Below are 18,415 nucleotides of genomic sequence, written 5' to 3'. Positions count from 1 at the left end.
GTTGTTCAGTGTTTATGCACATTAAGGTGTGTCAGTGGTGCCTAGTCAGAGTTTTCTGATCTGCCTAGGTCAGAAACCATGACTTTGCTTGGCTTCTTACATGAAGGGCAAAGGACTTAGAATTGCCCCACCCCCTTGTCTGAGTCTCTCCAATCACAGCACAGTCCCAGCATTTAGGGGTGAGCACAAAGACGAGATTAAATGGAGCAAAAAAGACACAAGAAGTGCTGAGAAATATGAGCGCTAAAAACTGTAAACTAGAACAGAAAAGAAAGAGAACTGAGTGAAAACAGCAAAAAATCTGAGCTTCTGCTCCTTGCTTCTTATTGCTTTGCACTTGGGTCAGGGTGAACAGTGTCACATCATTATTTGAAGGAACAATCTCTGAAATCTGCAATTCTGAACAGGGCTTGATTTGGTGTTTGTTCCTTGTAATATTTTGAGCAAAGCAGACCACACATGTTCAGAACTGTGTTCACTCATGAAAAAGGGGTAGAATATGCACCCTTTCAGATTACATATATATATATTTTAAACTGACCTCAGTGAACTTGTTGACTTGATTCTTTCCACTGTCTGCCTTGGATGACATCAACATCAGTTTGTTTTGTAACTCCAGTAACTCGTCTAGGCCGTATGTCTTGTCCTTTTCATTGTTGGGCACTTTGACATACAAGACACTAGCCAGACATTTCTGCACATTGGAAACAAAAGAATATTCCCTCAAATATTTTCATCACACTTCACAAAGTAATAAATGAAAAAACAGCATTTCTACTGCAGCAACTCATTTTTTGAGATCCATGTCAGAGAGAGCTTTTATCCACTTACCTTTCCTGAAGAGTCTGCTGGCCATTGTACATGGTACACTCCGTGTGTATTGATAGCTGAGGCCAAAGAAAGAGAGGACTGCTCAACCGCACCATGAGTGTCCCTCACATTTTTCAGCCAGTCCAGCCAGCGAGAAGAATCTTTCTATAGACAAGAAAATAACATAATGTTGGTAGATATACCCTGCGAACTCACGTGATTTCCATGTAAGACAAACTCACTCCCAGCTCCACTCTTTTTCTTGTATTCATCTATACAGTGAGGTGGGGGTTTGGATTCATACGCATCCCAAAGCCACCTGAACTCCTCAGCTAAAACATCTGAGTTCACCTCCCCACTTCAGCCTTTACGGGCATGGCACATACTATTAAATCTAGCCTTAATATTGTGTTGAAACTTCTTCATAGCTGGACATACAGAAATGGTCCACTATTACCTGTCACCATGATTATCTAGTTATACTTTTTTGTTTGTTAATCACTAGAGAATTCACCATTTTGGAGATGAAAAAAGCTTGTTTTTATGCTTATAATATGGGGAACAAAGGGCACATGTGAGTTCTAACAATGCCCCAGTTTCTCAACATGAGTCAGTATGCTTCCCATCTAATAACACTCTCAATTAAATGTGTAGCAAAGTGTGAAATGTATCTAGATCAAGTCTAAATATTAAAATAAATAATAATTTTGATGCTTACCAATTTTTCTGTAAGTTTCTCATCTTTTTGGAGATTGTCCCAGACTTGTTGAGAACAGGCAATGAACTCTTCAAAGCCTGCCCCTTCAGGAAGGGAGTACAACAAAGGGCTGTAACCTGTGACAGAGTCACGGAAACTGGCCAGTCTGTCAATGTCAGCATCACTTTCACCAGCCAAGTTCATGAAGAACTTCAGTTCACTTAAATCTGTTAAAAATGTAAAGATTAGTTACATTAATTAATTAAAAGAGCCATCAGTCATTTTTTCCCGAGCGACTCTTCTTCATGAACCTACCATTATTCTGACAACGAGTAGCCTGGATGTACTAGATATTCTGTTTTAAATGATTGTAAATAGGGCTGTCTCCTTGAAGGGACCCAGTCTATGGAGAATAAACTCGTTCAATCAGTGCCTAAAAGGCAATTTGATTCCTGATCTCATGTGAGTTACAATTTATAGGAAAAATGCTCATTAGTTTTGGATGTAAAATTGTTACTTTAATTTAGCAAAGTCAATCTAAGTAAGATCCTGCTTCTTTATGTGGAACCAGAGATAAAATATGAGTCACTTCATTAGTGAACTAAGCTGAGCATCACAACTCACTTTCAATATAGGCCTTAACCCAGCTGACTAGTTTGTCACTGTCCAAAAACGCCTCCAGACAGGCGGTGTGCTGATGCGTGACATTCAACAGTCTTTTCTTGGCATTGATGAGGTCCGTACTCAGTGTTCCCAGAGTCCTCTGTTTGAATGAGTCTTTTCTCTGCAACATACAACAACGTTCTGGTTTAACACAGACACGTGATTACCCAAAGAGCTCAGAATCACAATTTGATACTTCTTTTACCAGCTCAGTGAGACTGTATATCTGGCTGAAGTCTCCTCGTAGGCCGAGTCGATCTCTTATCCTCAGTATTGCACTGGTGGCCTCCGCAGCTTGGTGAAGTTGTCTATATTCCTGAATCTGACCCAGTCTAAGGTCTGGCCAGTTTTTATCCAGGTCTTGATAACCCTTCAGCTTATTGGCCATAAGCTGCAACTCCTTCTTGATCTTGGTGCCATCCCCCTCATCCCCGCACCAATCCACAACCTTGTCAACTTCTTCAAAAGTAGCTAAGCCTTTTGCAATCTTAACACCTGTAAAGGAAAAGTCACTAACAGATGGTTGCCAGATTTCAGCGATGACCTCCGTCAGATTCAGTGACAGAGGGTCAGAACCAGTGTTCATGCAGGCGTATGCAGTTGCTCCATCCATCCATGAACTGAGAATAAAGTTACTCTCTTGAAATTCGTGCATTTCCCTTGCTGTGTCCAGCACTAGCTGGTCAGCGCTATAATACAGCACCTTCCCTGTGGAGACGTCTCTCAGAGCGTCCTCAGAGAAGCATGGCTGCACCGCTAGCAGCTCATTCAAGCTCAGTGGCTGAAGATCGGTCTTATGTTCTTCCTCAAGCAGTGTGATTTCAGGTACTGTGGGAACATGATTTGAACATGGGGTTTAGAGATACATCTTTGAAATAAAATGTGTAAAGGTTTTGCATGCAGGGTCTTGCTCTGAGACTTGTTTCCACTGCATGGCCCATACTCTACTCAACTCTACCGTGCTTTCTTGCTGTTCCTTTAGGCAAATTTGGTCCCTGATACCTTTTATAGTGGTTTCAAGAAATTCTAGTAGGGGGATAAAATGTCCGTGTTTAAACCTTGCAGAGTGCTTACTGGCCAAAGAGAATCATCATTCTATGCTACAAAATGCAGACATCCAGCACAAACTTGCCATCTGTAGTATCTCCAGCTACAGTAGAAATCACATTTACTTTTATCTGACTCAAAACAGCAGCTTTTAAATTTATGCTGTGGTATTTTAAAAAGGTCCAAACACTCCTTGGTTGACGAAAGAATCCAGCGAGATTTGGGTGGTGCAACAATGAACAGAACAAATCTACTGATCTTTCTGATGAAGGAACTGTGTTCAGTCCCAAATAACAACACAAAAATACATGATGAATTAACAATGCTTAACATTATTGCTGCTGTTGTCGTGGTTTCCAAAGTCCTCTGTTTGCATTTGAGACAGAGTTTTGTGATGGGGGGGGGGGCTGTGGAAGTGGAAAACGAACCAGGGACCACAGTGAAGTAGATTCAGGCAGTGTAGGTGCAGTGGAAAAGCAACATTATTTATATTGTGTGTTGTGGTTGCCCAAGCAGGGAATCAAAACCCTAATTTGACTTGTGGATGGCAGGGGTGTTACCCACTCAGCTAACCAAAACTTGCAGAGCCAGACTCACCATGGATAATCTCTGAGATTTTTCCAATCATCTTAATGAGGACATCTATATGTGTCCTTTGTTCCCTCAAGGATTGGACGTCTTTCTGTCTTCGTGCAAGAAGCCTCTCTGCATCAATGGAAATGTCATCAAGTTTGCCATGCTTTTTAACTAAAGAAGAAGGTATAAAGATGGCACATTTAGTTGTTGATTATAACAAGTGTAATGAAGTTCCAGCATTAACGTTCATCCAATTACTAGATTCAAATAAGTACAATTAGGTAATAACTATTTATTTCTATTAAAGATGCAACTGCATGTATAAACAAATGTCTAGAGATGGGTCTGTTCTCATGATACTGTTGTTATAGGAGAGACAAAAGGAGGTAGGTGCACCTACAATTGTTGAAAACCTTTTGAAAGTGGTCCCGATATTTCAGGATGGTCTGCAGGTGGCCAAGAGGAATGCTACCCTCACAAAGAAACTTGACCAGGGAACCAAAAGTACACTGACACTTCTCCATGATTTTATAGGCCTCCTCATTCAGGTTCCCCTGATTCCAGTCTCCTAAACAAGAAAAATCCACAGTGTTGTGGTTATTTAAGTTACAATTTATTATTTTTAGGACAACAGTAAATACTGATGTAACTTAGACAAAGGAATGCAAGTTCATTCCAACCACACTGTACTGAATATAGAGCAATGGTGTGGGATGGGATCATGGAAGTAAACAAATACATTTTGTGTGAAAACCGGCACAGGTATTTTTTTATTTTGTTTGTAGTTGTTTCCAAACACAGTCAATGTAAACATTTTGTACGGCACAAATATCCTAAATACATTTGAAGCAACGATTTCCATTAAGTTTAAGCTGAACTAATGAGAAGCATGGTACCCTGAGACAGGAGGATGTGGACAGCAGATTGAGAGTCCAGTAGCTGCGTCACTGCGTCTTTTTCAAATCGAGCGGCTGATTCCACTACGATGGAAGACAAAATGGATGAGGGAGGAGACTTTGGGAAGGACGGAAGTGTCTGCAGGAGGTCTCCTTCTTTCCCTGCCTAAATGTGATATATACAGTAAAGTTATTTATACAGAATGTTATAAACGATAGAAAGAATAAGGAAATGTATTTTCTCAGCAAAGACAGAAAGGGAATATCGAAAGAAAAGACACTTTTCTTGTTTGTCTATGGTACAAAAAAACACATTTAAGAAAACTGACACTGACCTGGCATATGTTTTTAACTGCAGACAGACATGCGGTTTGAAAACAAGCCTGAACTGCCCCATGGCTTTGTGCTATGGCCTTTGCTGACTTTTCTACACAGCAGATTTGTACCTTTTGCACGTTGCTCATCTTTGGAATAAAAGAGAAGAGAAAATGTCAAAATTAATTTATTATCCAGTCGTTGAGAAAGGCAAGTCAGATCTTGATGTAAAATGGTGCTTTACACATAATCCTAGTCTCATCCACAGACGCGTCTGATACTTTCAATGCACAAACCTGGCCTCACTGTCACAATGCCAGTTGCATTCTGACTGGCTTCATCCACGTATATGCACTTCCGTGTATCATTTTGTACTGGCTCTGGTATTGGTCCAACGTGAATCACCTCCTTCTACACGTCATGCCAAAATAACAGACTTGTGATTGGTCATTTTGTGTGTCAGTCAAATTACTTTTCCTACAGTAGTAGGTGTTTTTTGGCCTCATTAAGTGGTGAAAAGCACCAGACTCTCCCTAGAGACTGCACATAATCTGTTTTTTTCACACGGGTGCTGATATGAAGCAGAGGTTATATCTACAACACAAATATAGCACATTTTTTCACTAGCCACAACCACCAGTGAACAGGCTTATGTTTTCTAAGTTATTTATAATGAAGAACAGTAATGAACCTGGCAAATTTGTTCAATTAAATGTTAGGTTGTTAATCTGTGTTACGCTTTTTGCCCTGTCAAGTGTGTTCCTGTTCTGTCTGTGGCTGCCTTGTTTACTGTCATGCTTTGTTTCTCTTTCCTTTGATTTCTATTCTTGTTTTGTGCTTTGTCTTGCTCCACCCATGTGCTGTTTGTTTATGTCAACCATGTGCTTGTGACTTCTCATGTGATCTCCTGCCACACCGCCTTCTGTGTCACGTGACTCTTGTTTTCAGGTGTATCTCATTTCCGTCGAGTTCATAATCCCTGTCCTGAGTCTCGGTGTTAGTCCACCATTTACTTTCCTGTCTCTTGGTTAAGGTCTTTGTTCTGTTTTGTTTTGTTTTGTTTAGTTTAGATTTCTAGGTCTCTCTGTTTATGTTTTGTCTTTATTCTGAGTATTTGTTTATGGTCTCCTTAGTGTCTAGGTCTGTAGGCCTCTGTCTTGGTCTTCAGATTATCTTGTTTAGTCTAGGTCTTGGTCTCGTTTTTTATTCAGTTATGTGAGTTTCTTTTCTTGTCAGTCTTAGTCTTCAGGTCTGTGTCTAGTGTTTTGTTATTAATTTTCATATTCTTTTGATTTGTTTTTGTGTTTTTAGTTTATCCTTGTTTGTTCTATTGTGTTCTTTGCCATTTTAATAAAGCTTCCCTGCATTTACCTCTGTCTCCCCAGGTACTTACAGTGACAATCTGTAACAATCTCATATCTTTCTCCGAAAGACCATTTTAGGGACAACTCTTCAGCTCTCTGGTTCCTATCTCCACCACTGTGAAGGATTTTGACTCTCTAATCGTCTTTTGAAGCACGCACTTCACATCAAAACACTCTGACTGTCTTTATTTACATCTTTACAATATAGTTATGCAGACATCTTTTACAATCCTTTTACACCCAGCACAAACCAAATAACAACAGCATTGTACATGCAGAGAGGACACGAGGGTCCATATCTACCTCATATATGAATTGTTTTGTGCTGTTACCTCAGAGATCCTTTTTGCTAAGTCTGTCTCCAATCTGCTGATCCACTGGTCTGTGACGCACTGTATCGAACACCTCAGTCTGAAGAAAGCATCCCAAAGCTACACAATGAAACGGAAGGCATTGTTTGTTCATACATGGGTTCAGCTTTAAGACAACACAGTAGCAGTCATTTATAGGTCTCTTTACGGTTGTACCTCTATTTCTGTGGGGTAAGAGAACGTGGACTGGTGGACAAGAGGCCGGCTAAGCTCTCCATCCCTCCACTGACTTAGCTCTTTCTGTGAGCTCTCAAGCTGGGACAAAAGTTTCTTTTTCTCCTTACAGTTCTCCTCTTCGTTCTGAAAATGAAGAGAGATTGTAAAAACACTGTATGCCAAGGTAAATAATCAGAAATATAGCTACAAGATGTGGTACCTTTGTTAGTACTTCATACTGAATTTCAGCCAAATTCAGCATCAACTGGAAAGATTCCACCACTGCTTGGAACGTGAGGTTATTCTGATGAGCTATCCTGCAAATGCTGCGGTGGATACTTGTACAAAACTGATATAGAGTGTCCAACATCTCAGAGGCCATGATTCTGAAAATAATAGCAATACAACAATTGGCAGCTGAGCTGTTAAACTGATCTCAGCACGGACATATGGTATCTCTTAACTCCTATTATTCATTGCTCAACATTGCTCACTAGCAGCTCACTGGGAAACTAGTCCCTAAGGGGAGGGCAGAAAAGGCCATGACACTGTACCTTTCTATGTGCTGCCCAATCTGATTCAGTGCATATCTCAGGATCTCTTCAGTGATCTGTAAAATAAACAAAACATATTTGTTTGAAATAGCTTGTCTCTGGGCAAAATCCATAACTCGCATTATGAAATATGTCTTGCATCACGCACCCCAAGGATTGCCTTTGAACCATCGGTGTTTTGAAGGCATATACAGTCTTTCAACCTGTAGTTCAGACTCTGGATCACACATTCAGGCCCAATGTCTGTCAACCTGGCAAACTCAGTCATGTCCTCAAAGGCCATGATGGACAGCCAGCTGATCAAAATCAGAGGCCTCTCTTTGGCCAGTGATTTGTGGTCTTGAACCATTTGAAGCATCATCCTGGAAAGATCACAGAGTGTAACAGCTGAGTTTCATTTCAGTGAAAGCCTCAGGTAAGGTGTTTGATGTGTAGTTGAGCTTCAGGTAAAATACATTTGGTGCATTTGGAGGAAAAAATACTATGTTTGATTTGAATCAGTTATAATTAATTTATCTTTTAATAAATCCTAAAAACTGAGTTTTCTTTTCTACCAAATATCTGATGTATGGCTATTGACCAAGTAAAATGTGTTCACTTGTGGAAAAACATTTAGAATATGTCCCCTTTTAAGTATTTAATCATGACAAACCTCCTTTTATCAGGGAATCTTCTAATCTTCTCTCTGTACGGCCGATATTCCACAAAATGCAGCCCAGACCATCCCGTCTCATCCACAAACAAACCAATTCTTCCTGAGTCTGCCCCAGGTTTCCTCAGAGCGTGGAAGACAGGGACCAGCAGCACCAGTTCAGAGACCAGTTTCCGAGCACAGCAGTTCATCAGACCTAAAACAGTGCTGCAGCAAATATCAAATCAAATGATAACGATAAAATATCTATATAGTTTGACAGCACAGTGGATAACACTATGACTATACACATGGCAGATCAAAGGTTCCTACATGTACACTATGATAATGGGAGGTAGTTGGAAGAGACTATTGATGTTTCACTAGCGTAGTGTATTCCAACAAAGCCCAACATTATAAGTAAATGTAACTCTGGTATGTACCTGGTTTTATGTGAAAATGTCTATATTAATAAACGCCCAGCTCTGTAGTAAAAGAACTGAATTTAATTGATATTTAAATTAAAATATTTTATTACAGTGTAGTAGCTTACTTCAAAACCAAATTTAGATGTATTTCTAAACCACACTTCCTCAAATTGTGGGGCTCCTACCCCTGGTGCAAGCCCAGCTCCAATTTCCATACAGGAGCACTTTGTAGTTCTAAAAATTGTACACTATAGTACTTCTGCATACTTTGTTATCCCCTTTCAATTTTGCTTTTTTTAATAGTTAAGACCCATAAAGGACCACCACAGACCAGTATTATTCACAGCAGGAATACCGTGTGTAGTAACTGTACAACTAAAACGTGCTCCTATGTTATAAATGGAGTTGATTAACTGGACAATGAATGTAGATTCAAGTTAGGGGTGCTTAATAAAGTGGCAAGTGATTGCATTTAAACAACTCACAAAATTGCTTTTATATTCGTACACTGAGATTTTCTTATTTTGTAAATTTGGTTTAATTTATTAGTGTCAGGTCAGAAATGTAGTATCAGTTTAGGCTGCTGATTGGCCCCTGGATGAGGAGAGAAAGCCCCTTTGAGCAGCAGAATGTGTCCTGTTCATTTGAGCTGTAAAGAAGACAAACGCTTACTGTCATCTGCTGCTATTTATTTGATTTTGTAGCCAGTTAATACACAATAAAAGTCCTATAAAAGAACTATATATATATATATATATATATATATCTGCTGGCTCTGGGGATCAAACCAGCGACCTTCCGGTTACAAGCCCAGTTCCCTAACCACCAGGACATGGCTGCCCCAAGACGAGAATGTCCCCTTAGTCGGATTTGAACCAGTTCTCTCAATTTTTTTGAATTAACATATGCTGAGGTAGTTTGCATATTGACATATTTTCGAGAAGGGTGGGGCAAGATTAAATAAATAACTAAATAAAAATGAGCTGTGTGGGATTTGGAGGAGAAAGCTAGCAGACGTCTGCTCCAGATTCTCTGCTGTATGTTCACGTGTCCAATGACAAGTTCCCAAAAGATTTACTTCTTCATAAACACTCTATCTAACACTACTGCTGCCATCATTCAAGCGAAAGGCACAATGGTAATATACACGCTGGTGAGCCATCTGTAATGCATGGAGTTACATGGAGATTAAAATCTGTTGCTCTTGAGAGTGGCCCACTCCCAGCCTACTGTGTCACTGCTGTGCTGAGAGTAGTCCATCACTAAACAATATCTGGACAACAGTGCTCCTGTGGTCAGAAACTGAGCCCCTATAAATGGAGAGTGTCTGAACTGCTTTAACTGGACCTATGTGTAGTAACCTGTAAAGAATGTGGAGGTCATGAATGTGAATCTATCCAACCTTTGTATGAGAAGAGCACAAATGTTATCACCGTTTATCTACGGCTTTTTACGCCTGTTTGTTTTCATACTTACTTCTGTAGAGCTGGAAAAACATTCTGTTTTTCCCCTAGGTCACTGAGAGCAGGACCAGACGACACCACCTGGCAGATCTTTCCCCAGTCTTTAATCCCAAGCTCAATGCCACAAGCACAGCACACCTGGAACACCGAGAGTCCAAGAGCCGGAGAACTGACATCAACTGAGCTCCCTGAGAGACTTCCTCCTCCTTCTCCATTCAGCACCTTCACCAGTTTACTCGCTATCAGCTCCGTCACCTAAAACACAGTGCCAGGATTTCAGGTTACATCACCGTTCCTCAGTCTCTAACACAGCTGCCTCCAATAAAACCTTCTCACTGACCTTAACAACAGGAGTGTGCACATCTTTAAAGTAGGACACCCGTTCTTCAGCCGACAAAAAACTCCTCTTATAGCTGTTTAAGAGTTGTGTGAAAGTCTTAACGCTCTCCTGGTTTGATGGGTTCCACTTTTCAAACAATCTGTCTAGCAGGGAACGTGCAGAATGTGTCCAAGCCTCAGAAATGACTTTATCTGCAGACGTAATCCAGTTCAAAAACCAGTCTTTATATGATCCTGGACAACTCATGTGGGCCTCAAAAAGGTGCATTTCTAGACGTGAAATATATAAAGTGAGTAAATAATCCAGAACAATTCATAGATTACAACTTTCTGATACAAGACCCATATTTTCATACCTTTCACAGAGCGATCAAAGGGGATGCGAAGTACTCTTTCGGCAATTTCGTTTATTACGTTATTTTTCTGTTGCACTGCATACTGATAGAAAACGTCGCTGCCTCTCTGCAGATTGCATTCATCAACAGTGAGCTTTGCCTCAATCAAATAGCCCTTCTCACGCAAGCTCCTAGCATTTAAGAGAAGAAAAAAAATTAAGTCCTTAAACATCAGAGTGTGTAAACTACTAGGTGAGAATTACAGAGAAGCAGTTGTTGGCCATCTTTCACAAATCAGGCAGAAAACATATTAAAAACAACCCAATGTTAATGCTGTTTTCTGTTAGTGTCTCTGGGATTCCAGTTGTATCTTAGTTTTAAACTGGAAATGCACAACAGAAAGTTGTAAAATATATTCTATGTTTTATTTAAAGCTATTTAAAGCAGTTTTAAAGTGTCTCTTTGAGGACATACAGTTAGTACACATTTCCATTTCTAATAACTGTAACTAAAATAGATGTTACTTCCGTGTTGTGTATAAGACACGCACAAGGCCTAGAGTGACATTTGTTTATTTACAAATTCATCCTACTTTGTATAAATCAATATGTTTGGCCTGATTCCATTTTGAATGATGCTGGTGGTTATTATTATGCAGTTGTAAAGTTTACTTTGATGTGTACACCTAAAAACCAGGAGGGAAAATTATTAAAACATACATTCCTACCACTTTGTGTAAATCAATAATTAAAAGATTACAACAGCAGGTCTTTTTCCCTCTGAGACCAGACCTTACTGTTTATTTACTGAACAAATTAAATACTTTGCACAACCATTCGCTCTGAAAATATAAACTCACCTGAAATAGGTCATTTCCAGTTCAAAAGATCCTCCTTGATGACAGAGCAGAAGCTTGTCTTTATCTCTGTTAAACCTGAAACGTTTGTTCACTACTATGTAAACATGAAACGTGAAAACTGGCTGTGGAGCTGGTCCTCTCACTGGGGATGTTTTTCTGTAAAGAGTCATAAAAGTAATTATTAGGCAGACAGAAAATTAATTCCTTCATTGTCTGTAACTCTTATCCAGTCCAGGGTCGTGGTGAGTCCGGAGCCTACCCGGAATCACTGGTCTCAAGACAGGAACACACCTTGTAGGGGGAGCCAGTCCTTCACAGGGCAACACACATTCACTCACACACTCACACCTAAGGACACTTTTGAGTCGCCAATCTGCCTACCAACGTGTGTTTATGGACTGTGGGAGGAAACCGGAGCACCCAGAGGAAACCCACGCAGACACAGGGAGAACACACCACACCCCTCACAGACAGTCACCCAGAGGAAACCCACGCAGACACAGGGAGAACACACCACACTCCTCACAGACAGTCACCCGGAGGAAACCCACGCAGACACAGGGAGAACACACCACACTCCTCACAGACAGTCACCCGGAGGAAACCCACGCAGACACAGGGAGAACACACCACACTCCTCACAGACAGTCACCCGGAGGATACCCACGCAGACACAGGGAGAACACACCACACTCCTCACAGACAGTCACCCGGAGGAAACCCACGCAGACACAGAGAGAACACACCACACTCCTCACAGACAGTCACCCGGAGGAAACCCACGCAGACACAGGGAGAACACACCACACTCCTCACAGACAGTCACCCGGAGGAAACCCACACAGACACAGGGAGAACACACCACACTCCTCACAGACAGTCACCCGGAGGATACCCACGCAGACACAGGGAGAACACACCACACTCCTCACAGACAGTCACCCGGAGGAAACCCACGCAGACACAGAGAGAACACACCACACTCCTCACAGACAGTCACCCGGAGGAAACCCACGCAGACACAGGGAGAACACACCACACTCCTCACAGTCACCCGGAACAGGACTTGAACCCAGAACCTCCAGGTCCCTGGAGCTGTGTGACAGTGACAACTACCTGCTGCACCACCGTGCCACACATCAGAACCCTGTTTGCTCTGCAGAATTGTAGGGCATTTGTGATGTGCTAAGCTGTAGATGTTCTTTTGTTCATGTCATATCCTTTACCGAGTGACTGACTAATGAACTTTGTTGAAACATCCATGCCCAAGACTGGTTCTTGCCACAAAATTTCAGAGACGAGAGGTAATCTAATGGTAAGCAGATGAGGATTTATTTTAATGAACATTCACATACTCTCTTGAAAAGGACACACTGAGTCTCTAATAAACAAGTTACTTGACTGCTAATGGTGCCCCCTTCTGGTGAATCTTCAGTCTGTTAAATGTTGGTGGTGAGTGAATGGTGCCAGTTTCTTTGAGCAATGACATAAAGGAGCTTTCATTGGTTCCCCAAGAAACACTGGGTTAAACTGTTACTGTAGGATCTTATAAAGGTTTAAATATCAGTTGAAAGGGTCTTCTCAAGATCTCCAAATTCTGAGGTTCTTTTAAAAGTTTAACCCTTTCATGCATGACTTTTACTGCGCAAGATATTTCTGCATTGTGCCTGTTGTTTAGGAATACAGTTTTCTAAAGAGCCATACACTGAATAGACCTTCTGTAGTATGTTTAAAGAAATCGTGTATAATGATCATAAACAACTTAATGTTTCACCCAAAAGACAAATATCCAACACAAAAACATCTGAGGAACCTTTATTTTTTAAAAGTATACATAGCAGATAGAGGACATTTAAATGTGACCAACCTCTGATCTCCTCTGTCCTGGGGTTTGGCCTCATGTCTCACTGCTGTCTGATTGCTTTGTTCCTTCGAGTCTTTGTTGTGGTCAGTGGTGGACGCTGCTGCTGCTGCAGCATATGACTGTGGTCCTGCACCTGCTGATTTGGGATCAGAGGAATTCTGTGGTCCTTCCCCTGATTGTGCGTTCTTCTCGTTTTTATCTCTCCTGTCTTTCTCTTCCTTTTCGGAATTGCGCTGTGGTGGGTTTGTCCCTGAGACTGCACTCTCTCCTGTCTTCTCATCAGGAGATCCCAACTCTGTCAAGGAACCTTCAGTACCTTTTTCTTCATTCTTCTCCTTTTCTGCATTCCTTCTGTCTGCCGTTTGCTCCCATTCCATAGCGTCCCCTACTGGCAGCACTGGCTGCTGTGTTGATTCTGTTTGTGTTTCACGACTAATTGTCTGGACAACCGCAGTTTGGGTCCATATGCTCTTGACCTTCTGTCTGTCTGTTTGTGTTTGGGCCTCCGCCTTCCCCGTCCCCGTCCCGTCTGCTGGTGTGTTGGAGCCCTGGGTCGACTCCTGGTGTTCGGTCTGGTCCTTTGTTCCGTTGGACGTTTCTCCATGCTCTTGTGTCTGGGTTTGGTTTGGGTTTGAGGTTGAGGGCCTGACACCAGTCTCTGGTGTTTTCTTTTTCCTCTTCTTCCACCCACTTTCCTTGGGGTTGTTATTGTTCCCTGATATTTTGTCACCTCCTCTCTTTCTCTCCTTGTTTTGCTTTTTCCTCGTCATTTTCTCTGCATCAAGTTCTTTCAAAGTTTCGTGGTGAGAACACAGTGAAACTTAACGTTATTGATGATAGAAAGGGATTCAATGGAAATGTAAACTGAAAAAAAAAGTTTCAGTGCAGCGGCATCATGTGAAGAATCCAGGTTTGTTCAGAGGAACTTCATGGCTGTGAAGATAAAGCAAACATAAGAAAAAGTCAAAAGTCAGCAACAACAACAACGACAACGACAATAGCATTTTTCTATGTTCAGTATCAGTCATACAAAAAAATACTCTACAGATAAAATGTCACAAAATTCAGTAAATAAAAATGAATGTAAACGGAAACAAATGTTGAGCTTCCACATTTCTGGAAAAGAAAGATAATAAAATGTATATAAATGTTAAACAGACAATTATTGTAGATATAATTATTTTTATTTTATTTATTAATATTAATTTTTAATCACACACACACTTATCTCCACAGATTCACAGACGTCGTGATTGCTCCCGAGAGATAAATTTCAGGTTTCGTTTTCTCATGAAGTTGTGACGACAGTGCTGCACGTCTCCAAGGTTTAACTGAGTCGATTCTTTGAATTCATGAGCTCTAGTTCATTATATCCAAAGACTGTGTGAAAGAATATTCCTTAATTTGACCAGATACAGAGAAACATGGAGAGAGTCATGATTTAACAGTGTGTATAGAAAACAGGGATTATGATAATGATAATGCGCTGGCACACCGGGACTGAGTCGACTCCAAGCGTTTCGACTCTCAGATTCAATTGCCAAGAATCTACTCCGATTCCCATGCGCTTTGGCATCGAAGAGTCGGCTCCTATTCGAAGTGTCGATTCCTCTTCACTAGGTTAGTGTATTTATCCACATCGTGAAATTCAAAGCACAGACTTGAAGAGTATTTAAAAAATAATCAAGGCTTAAAAGCTTCGTATTCTGATTCCACATTAAATATTTGCAGCACTTACCTACACTGAGTGTGAACGAGGATGTGTAAATATCTTGTATATTTTGTGCCATAGTTTTTTTTTTTTTATTCTCAAAACAAAATGCAATAACGTTTCTGAAATAACACAATTACACAATGGAGCCCGAGTGTCTAAGTCACGGTGTGTTGAGGTGTTTGTGAATAATGGGCTTTAGCGTCCTGTTCTAATTCTGCATTCCACCTTAAACGCACAGTTTAAATGAACTACTTAAGGTGGAACGGAAAATTCGAACCTGAATCTGGTGAAACAAGCCAAATCCATCTTAATACAGTAAGTAATCAAATATATATAAGCGCGTAGCCTACCTTTTACGTGGAACCTGGCCGTCGTTAAAGCTGCTAAGGACCAGAGAGAGCGAGAGAGAGATGTGCACTGATCTGCTCTAAACTTTCACTCCTCGCTTTCAGTTTCGTTTCAGCAGCTGATACTGAGAGAGTTTGGAAACTCAGCGTTCAGTGAGATCTGTCTAAAGCTGGGCTCTTTCCTGGACATGGACTAAGGCTAGTCTTGGACCTAAGTGCTTGTAAACCCTGCACTAATAAACCTCTCTCAGTTGAGGTGAACAGGCATCTGTGTTGAAGGTGATTTTGGAAGCAGGAACATGGGTGAGGATTAGGGTCTGAGCGTCTTTATCACCCTCCTAACTCAGCTATTGCTAAGGTTTTGCTCAGAGAATCTCCTGTGGGGTGTTCCCTGCATGCAGTGATTAGTACCTACCAAACAGGAATCTCTCTCAGCTCATTGGACAGGCTTGGTTTTGGATTTTTCTGGATAAACTTCCATAGTTCCCATTGTAGCACACATTCCTGAAAAAAAGTTACTTCTGGCTCTGACAGACAGGTGTCTGAGTGCGCAGTACATCACACTATGCAGTGTAGCTGCAGACTGGTCTGAATGCCCATGCTAACCCCTGTTCCATGGCACAAATGCCCATCAACAACACTGAGCCTCAGAACTGACCCATGGAGCTATAGGAGAAAGTGAAATAGCAGGCGGAGGCAGTGTTCTGTTTATAAACCTTAGGTCTTTTCATTCATGTGATTGTTACTTTGACACATACCAAAGCCCTTTTCCAAATAAACAATACAGAATACCTACTAAGGGCGGCACGGTGGAGCAGCAGGTAGTTGTCGCAGTCACACAGCTCCAGGGACCTGGAGGTTGTGGGCTCGAGTCCCGCTCCGGGTGACTGTCTGTGAGGAGTGTGGCGTGTTCTCTCTGTGTCTGCGTGGGTTTCCTCCGGGTGACTGTCTGTGAGGAGTGTGGCGTGTTCTCTCTGTGTCTGCGTGGGTTTCCTCCGGGTGACTGTCTGTGAGGAGTGTGGCGTGTTCTCTCTGTGTCTGCGTGGGTTTCCTCCGGGTAACTGTCTGTGAGGAGTGTGGTTTGTTCTCCCTGTGTCTGCGTGGGTTTCCTCCGGGTGACTGTCTGTGAGGAGAGTGGTGTGTTCTCTCTGTGTCTGCGTGGGTTTCCTCCGGGTGACTGTCTGTGAGGAGTGTGGCGTGTTCTCTCTGTGTCTGCGTGGGTTTCCTCCGGGTGACTGTCTGTGAGGAGTGTGGTTTGTTCTCCCTGTGTCTGCGTGGGTTTCCTCCGGGTGACTGTCTGTGAGGAGTGTGGCGTGTTCTCTCTGTGTCTGCGTGGGTTTCCTCCGGGTGACTGTCTGTGAGGAGTGTGGCGTGTTCTCTCTGTGTCTGCGTGGGTTTCCTCCGGGTGACTGTCTGTGAGGAGTGTGGTGTGTTCTCCCTGTGTCTGCGTTGGTTTCCTTCGTGTGCTCCGGTTTCCTCCCACGCTCAAAAAGCCGTATCATTACGACCACCACTTTGTTTCTACACTCACCATCCATTCTCTCAGCTCCGCTGACCACACAGGAGCACTTTGTATTTCATGTTTTTCAAACCCACAACCCAAATAATACCATCTAGCAAATCAAACAGTCAGCAGACGTTTCTATAACTCACCTTCAAAATGTAGCAGACACATTTATTAAAGCATCCCTTGTAAATATGGAAAAACAAAGCTATGTACAGTATAAATACAAATAAACTAATAAAAAATGAATGATGATTTCATGTGTGTGAATGTGTTAACAATGTCTAACACTCCCCTGTACACTCTCAGAAAAAAAGGCACTGTAGAGATACATTATTGGTCCCTAAAGGTACCACAGTGTTTAAATGTCCAGCTGTGTTCCCTGAAGGTACATTATATTCTCTTCTCTAGAAGGAGAGGGGAATATTTGTAAGTATTCATTATAGAGATGTGTTAAATAATAATAATAAAAAAACATAATAAAAGTCCTGGAGATGAAATGGAGCGTTTGAAATCAGTCAACACAGTTTTAAAATCTACAGTTATAATAGAATAAGGTACAATAATGTTCCCTAATTAAAAGTACAAGAGACAGCAAAAGGTGCCACCACAGTGACAAATGTTCTGTGTCTCTGTATATGTTTCAGAATATATATATAGTGGACACAGGCATTCACTGCTCATACTCCATTTGTATGATCTATGATCTCCACAGAAAAGTATATAAGGAAAAGGCATGCAGCAGCAACAGGGGGCAGTGTAGCAGTGGAACAGCGTTCTATGGGATGATGATGGAGCAATAGTTTTGGGGGTGGGTGGGAGTGGTGTTAGAGATCCAGAACTAATCATCCACCATCAGATTTGGATCAGAATACCACTGGATTTTCTGAGAAATGTCTCAGGGTCCAGCCTGACGCTTCCTGAGAAGAAGCTGTTACTGCAGCACAGGGAGGACCAGGATTACCTTACAGTATTCACTGACAATGACACACACACACACACACACACACACACACACACACACACACACACACACACACACACACACACACACACACACACACACACACACACACACACACACACACACACACACACACACACACACACGAAACTAATCCCCAGTTCTCCTACAGAATCATCCTCTACACAGGTGTCTTCTCTGGTTTCTTGACTTTTCTCAGCACCACTCTGTTTCTGCGTCTTGGTGTAGTCTCAGGACCTCTCTCCTCTGGAGCAGGGCGAGAGTCTCTGTGGGTCGAGGGGCTTCTTCCTGCTTGAATATCATCCACAAATGACTCCACCGAGCCAAACTTAGAGCTGAGGTCAACCAGACGTGCCTTCAGAGAATTAAATTCCTTATACAGATCACTGAGGGCTTCAGACAGGGGCTCAATCCTAAAGGAATACAGCAAGCAGAACTGATAAGTTAAACTTCAGATGAATAAAACTGACTTTAATAACGTCCATATAAATACAGTG

General features: G+C 41.7%; 1 protein-coding gene across 1 annotated transcript in view; it reads right to left on the bottom strand.

Moving 5' to 3' along the window:
- rnf213b (ring finger protein 213b) overlaps positions 1-15,546 on the bottom strand; it is a 59,237-nt gene extending 43,691 nt beyond the window's left edge. The window contains exons 1-21 of the mRNA XM_066662679.1: positions 15,433-15,546; positions 13,372-14,301; positions 11,505-11,660; positions 10,667-10,836; positions 10,312-10,502; positions 9,985-10,226; positions 8,102-8,308; positions 7,598-7,811; positions 7,450-7,505; positions 7,116-7,281; positions 6,896-7,039; positions 6,701-6,799; positions 5,025-5,153; positions 4,690-4,855; positions 4,194-4,361; positions 3,815-3,964; positions 2,376-2,998; positions 2,132-2,291; positions 1,529-1,734; positions 832-975; positions 542-694 (exon numbers count right to left, since the gene is read on the bottom strand). Coding sequence (XP_066518776.1) covers positions 542-694; positions 832-975; positions 1,529-1,734; positions 2,132-2,291; positions 2,376-2,998; positions 3,815-3,964; positions 4,194-4,361; positions 4,690-4,855; positions 5,025-5,153; positions 6,701-6,799; positions 6,896-7,039; positions 7,116-7,281; positions 7,450-7,505; positions 7,598-7,811; positions 8,102-8,308; positions 9,985-10,226; positions 10,312-10,502; positions 10,667-10,836; positions 11,505-11,660; positions 13,372-14,138 — 4,311 coding nt within the window. The 5' untranslated portion in view covers positions 14,139-14,301; positions 15,433-15,546. The remainder of the gene's footprint in view (positions 1-541; positions 695-831; positions 976-1,528; positions 1,735-2,131; positions 2,292-2,375; positions 2,999-3,814; positions 3,965-4,193; positions 4,362-4,689; positions 4,856-5,024; positions 5,154-6,700; positions 6,800-6,895; positions 7,040-7,115; positions 7,282-7,449; positions 7,506-7,597; positions 7,812-8,101; positions 8,309-9,984; positions 10,227-10,311; positions 10,503-10,666; positions 10,837-11,504; positions 11,661-13,371; positions 14,302-15,432) is intronic.
- Between the last annotated feature and the right edge of the window lie 2,869 nt (positions 15,547-18,415).

Source organism: Hoplias malabaricus, chromosome 3 (genome assembly GCF_029633855.1).
Source record: "Hoplias malabaricus isolate fHopMal1 chromosome 3, fHopMal1.hap1, whole genome shotgun sequence".
Taxonomy (NCBI): Eukaryota; Metazoa; Chordata; class Actinopteri; order Characiformes; family Erythrinidae; genus Hoplias; species Hoplias malabaricus.
This window is presented reverse-complemented; position numbering and strand designations above follow the sequence as displayed.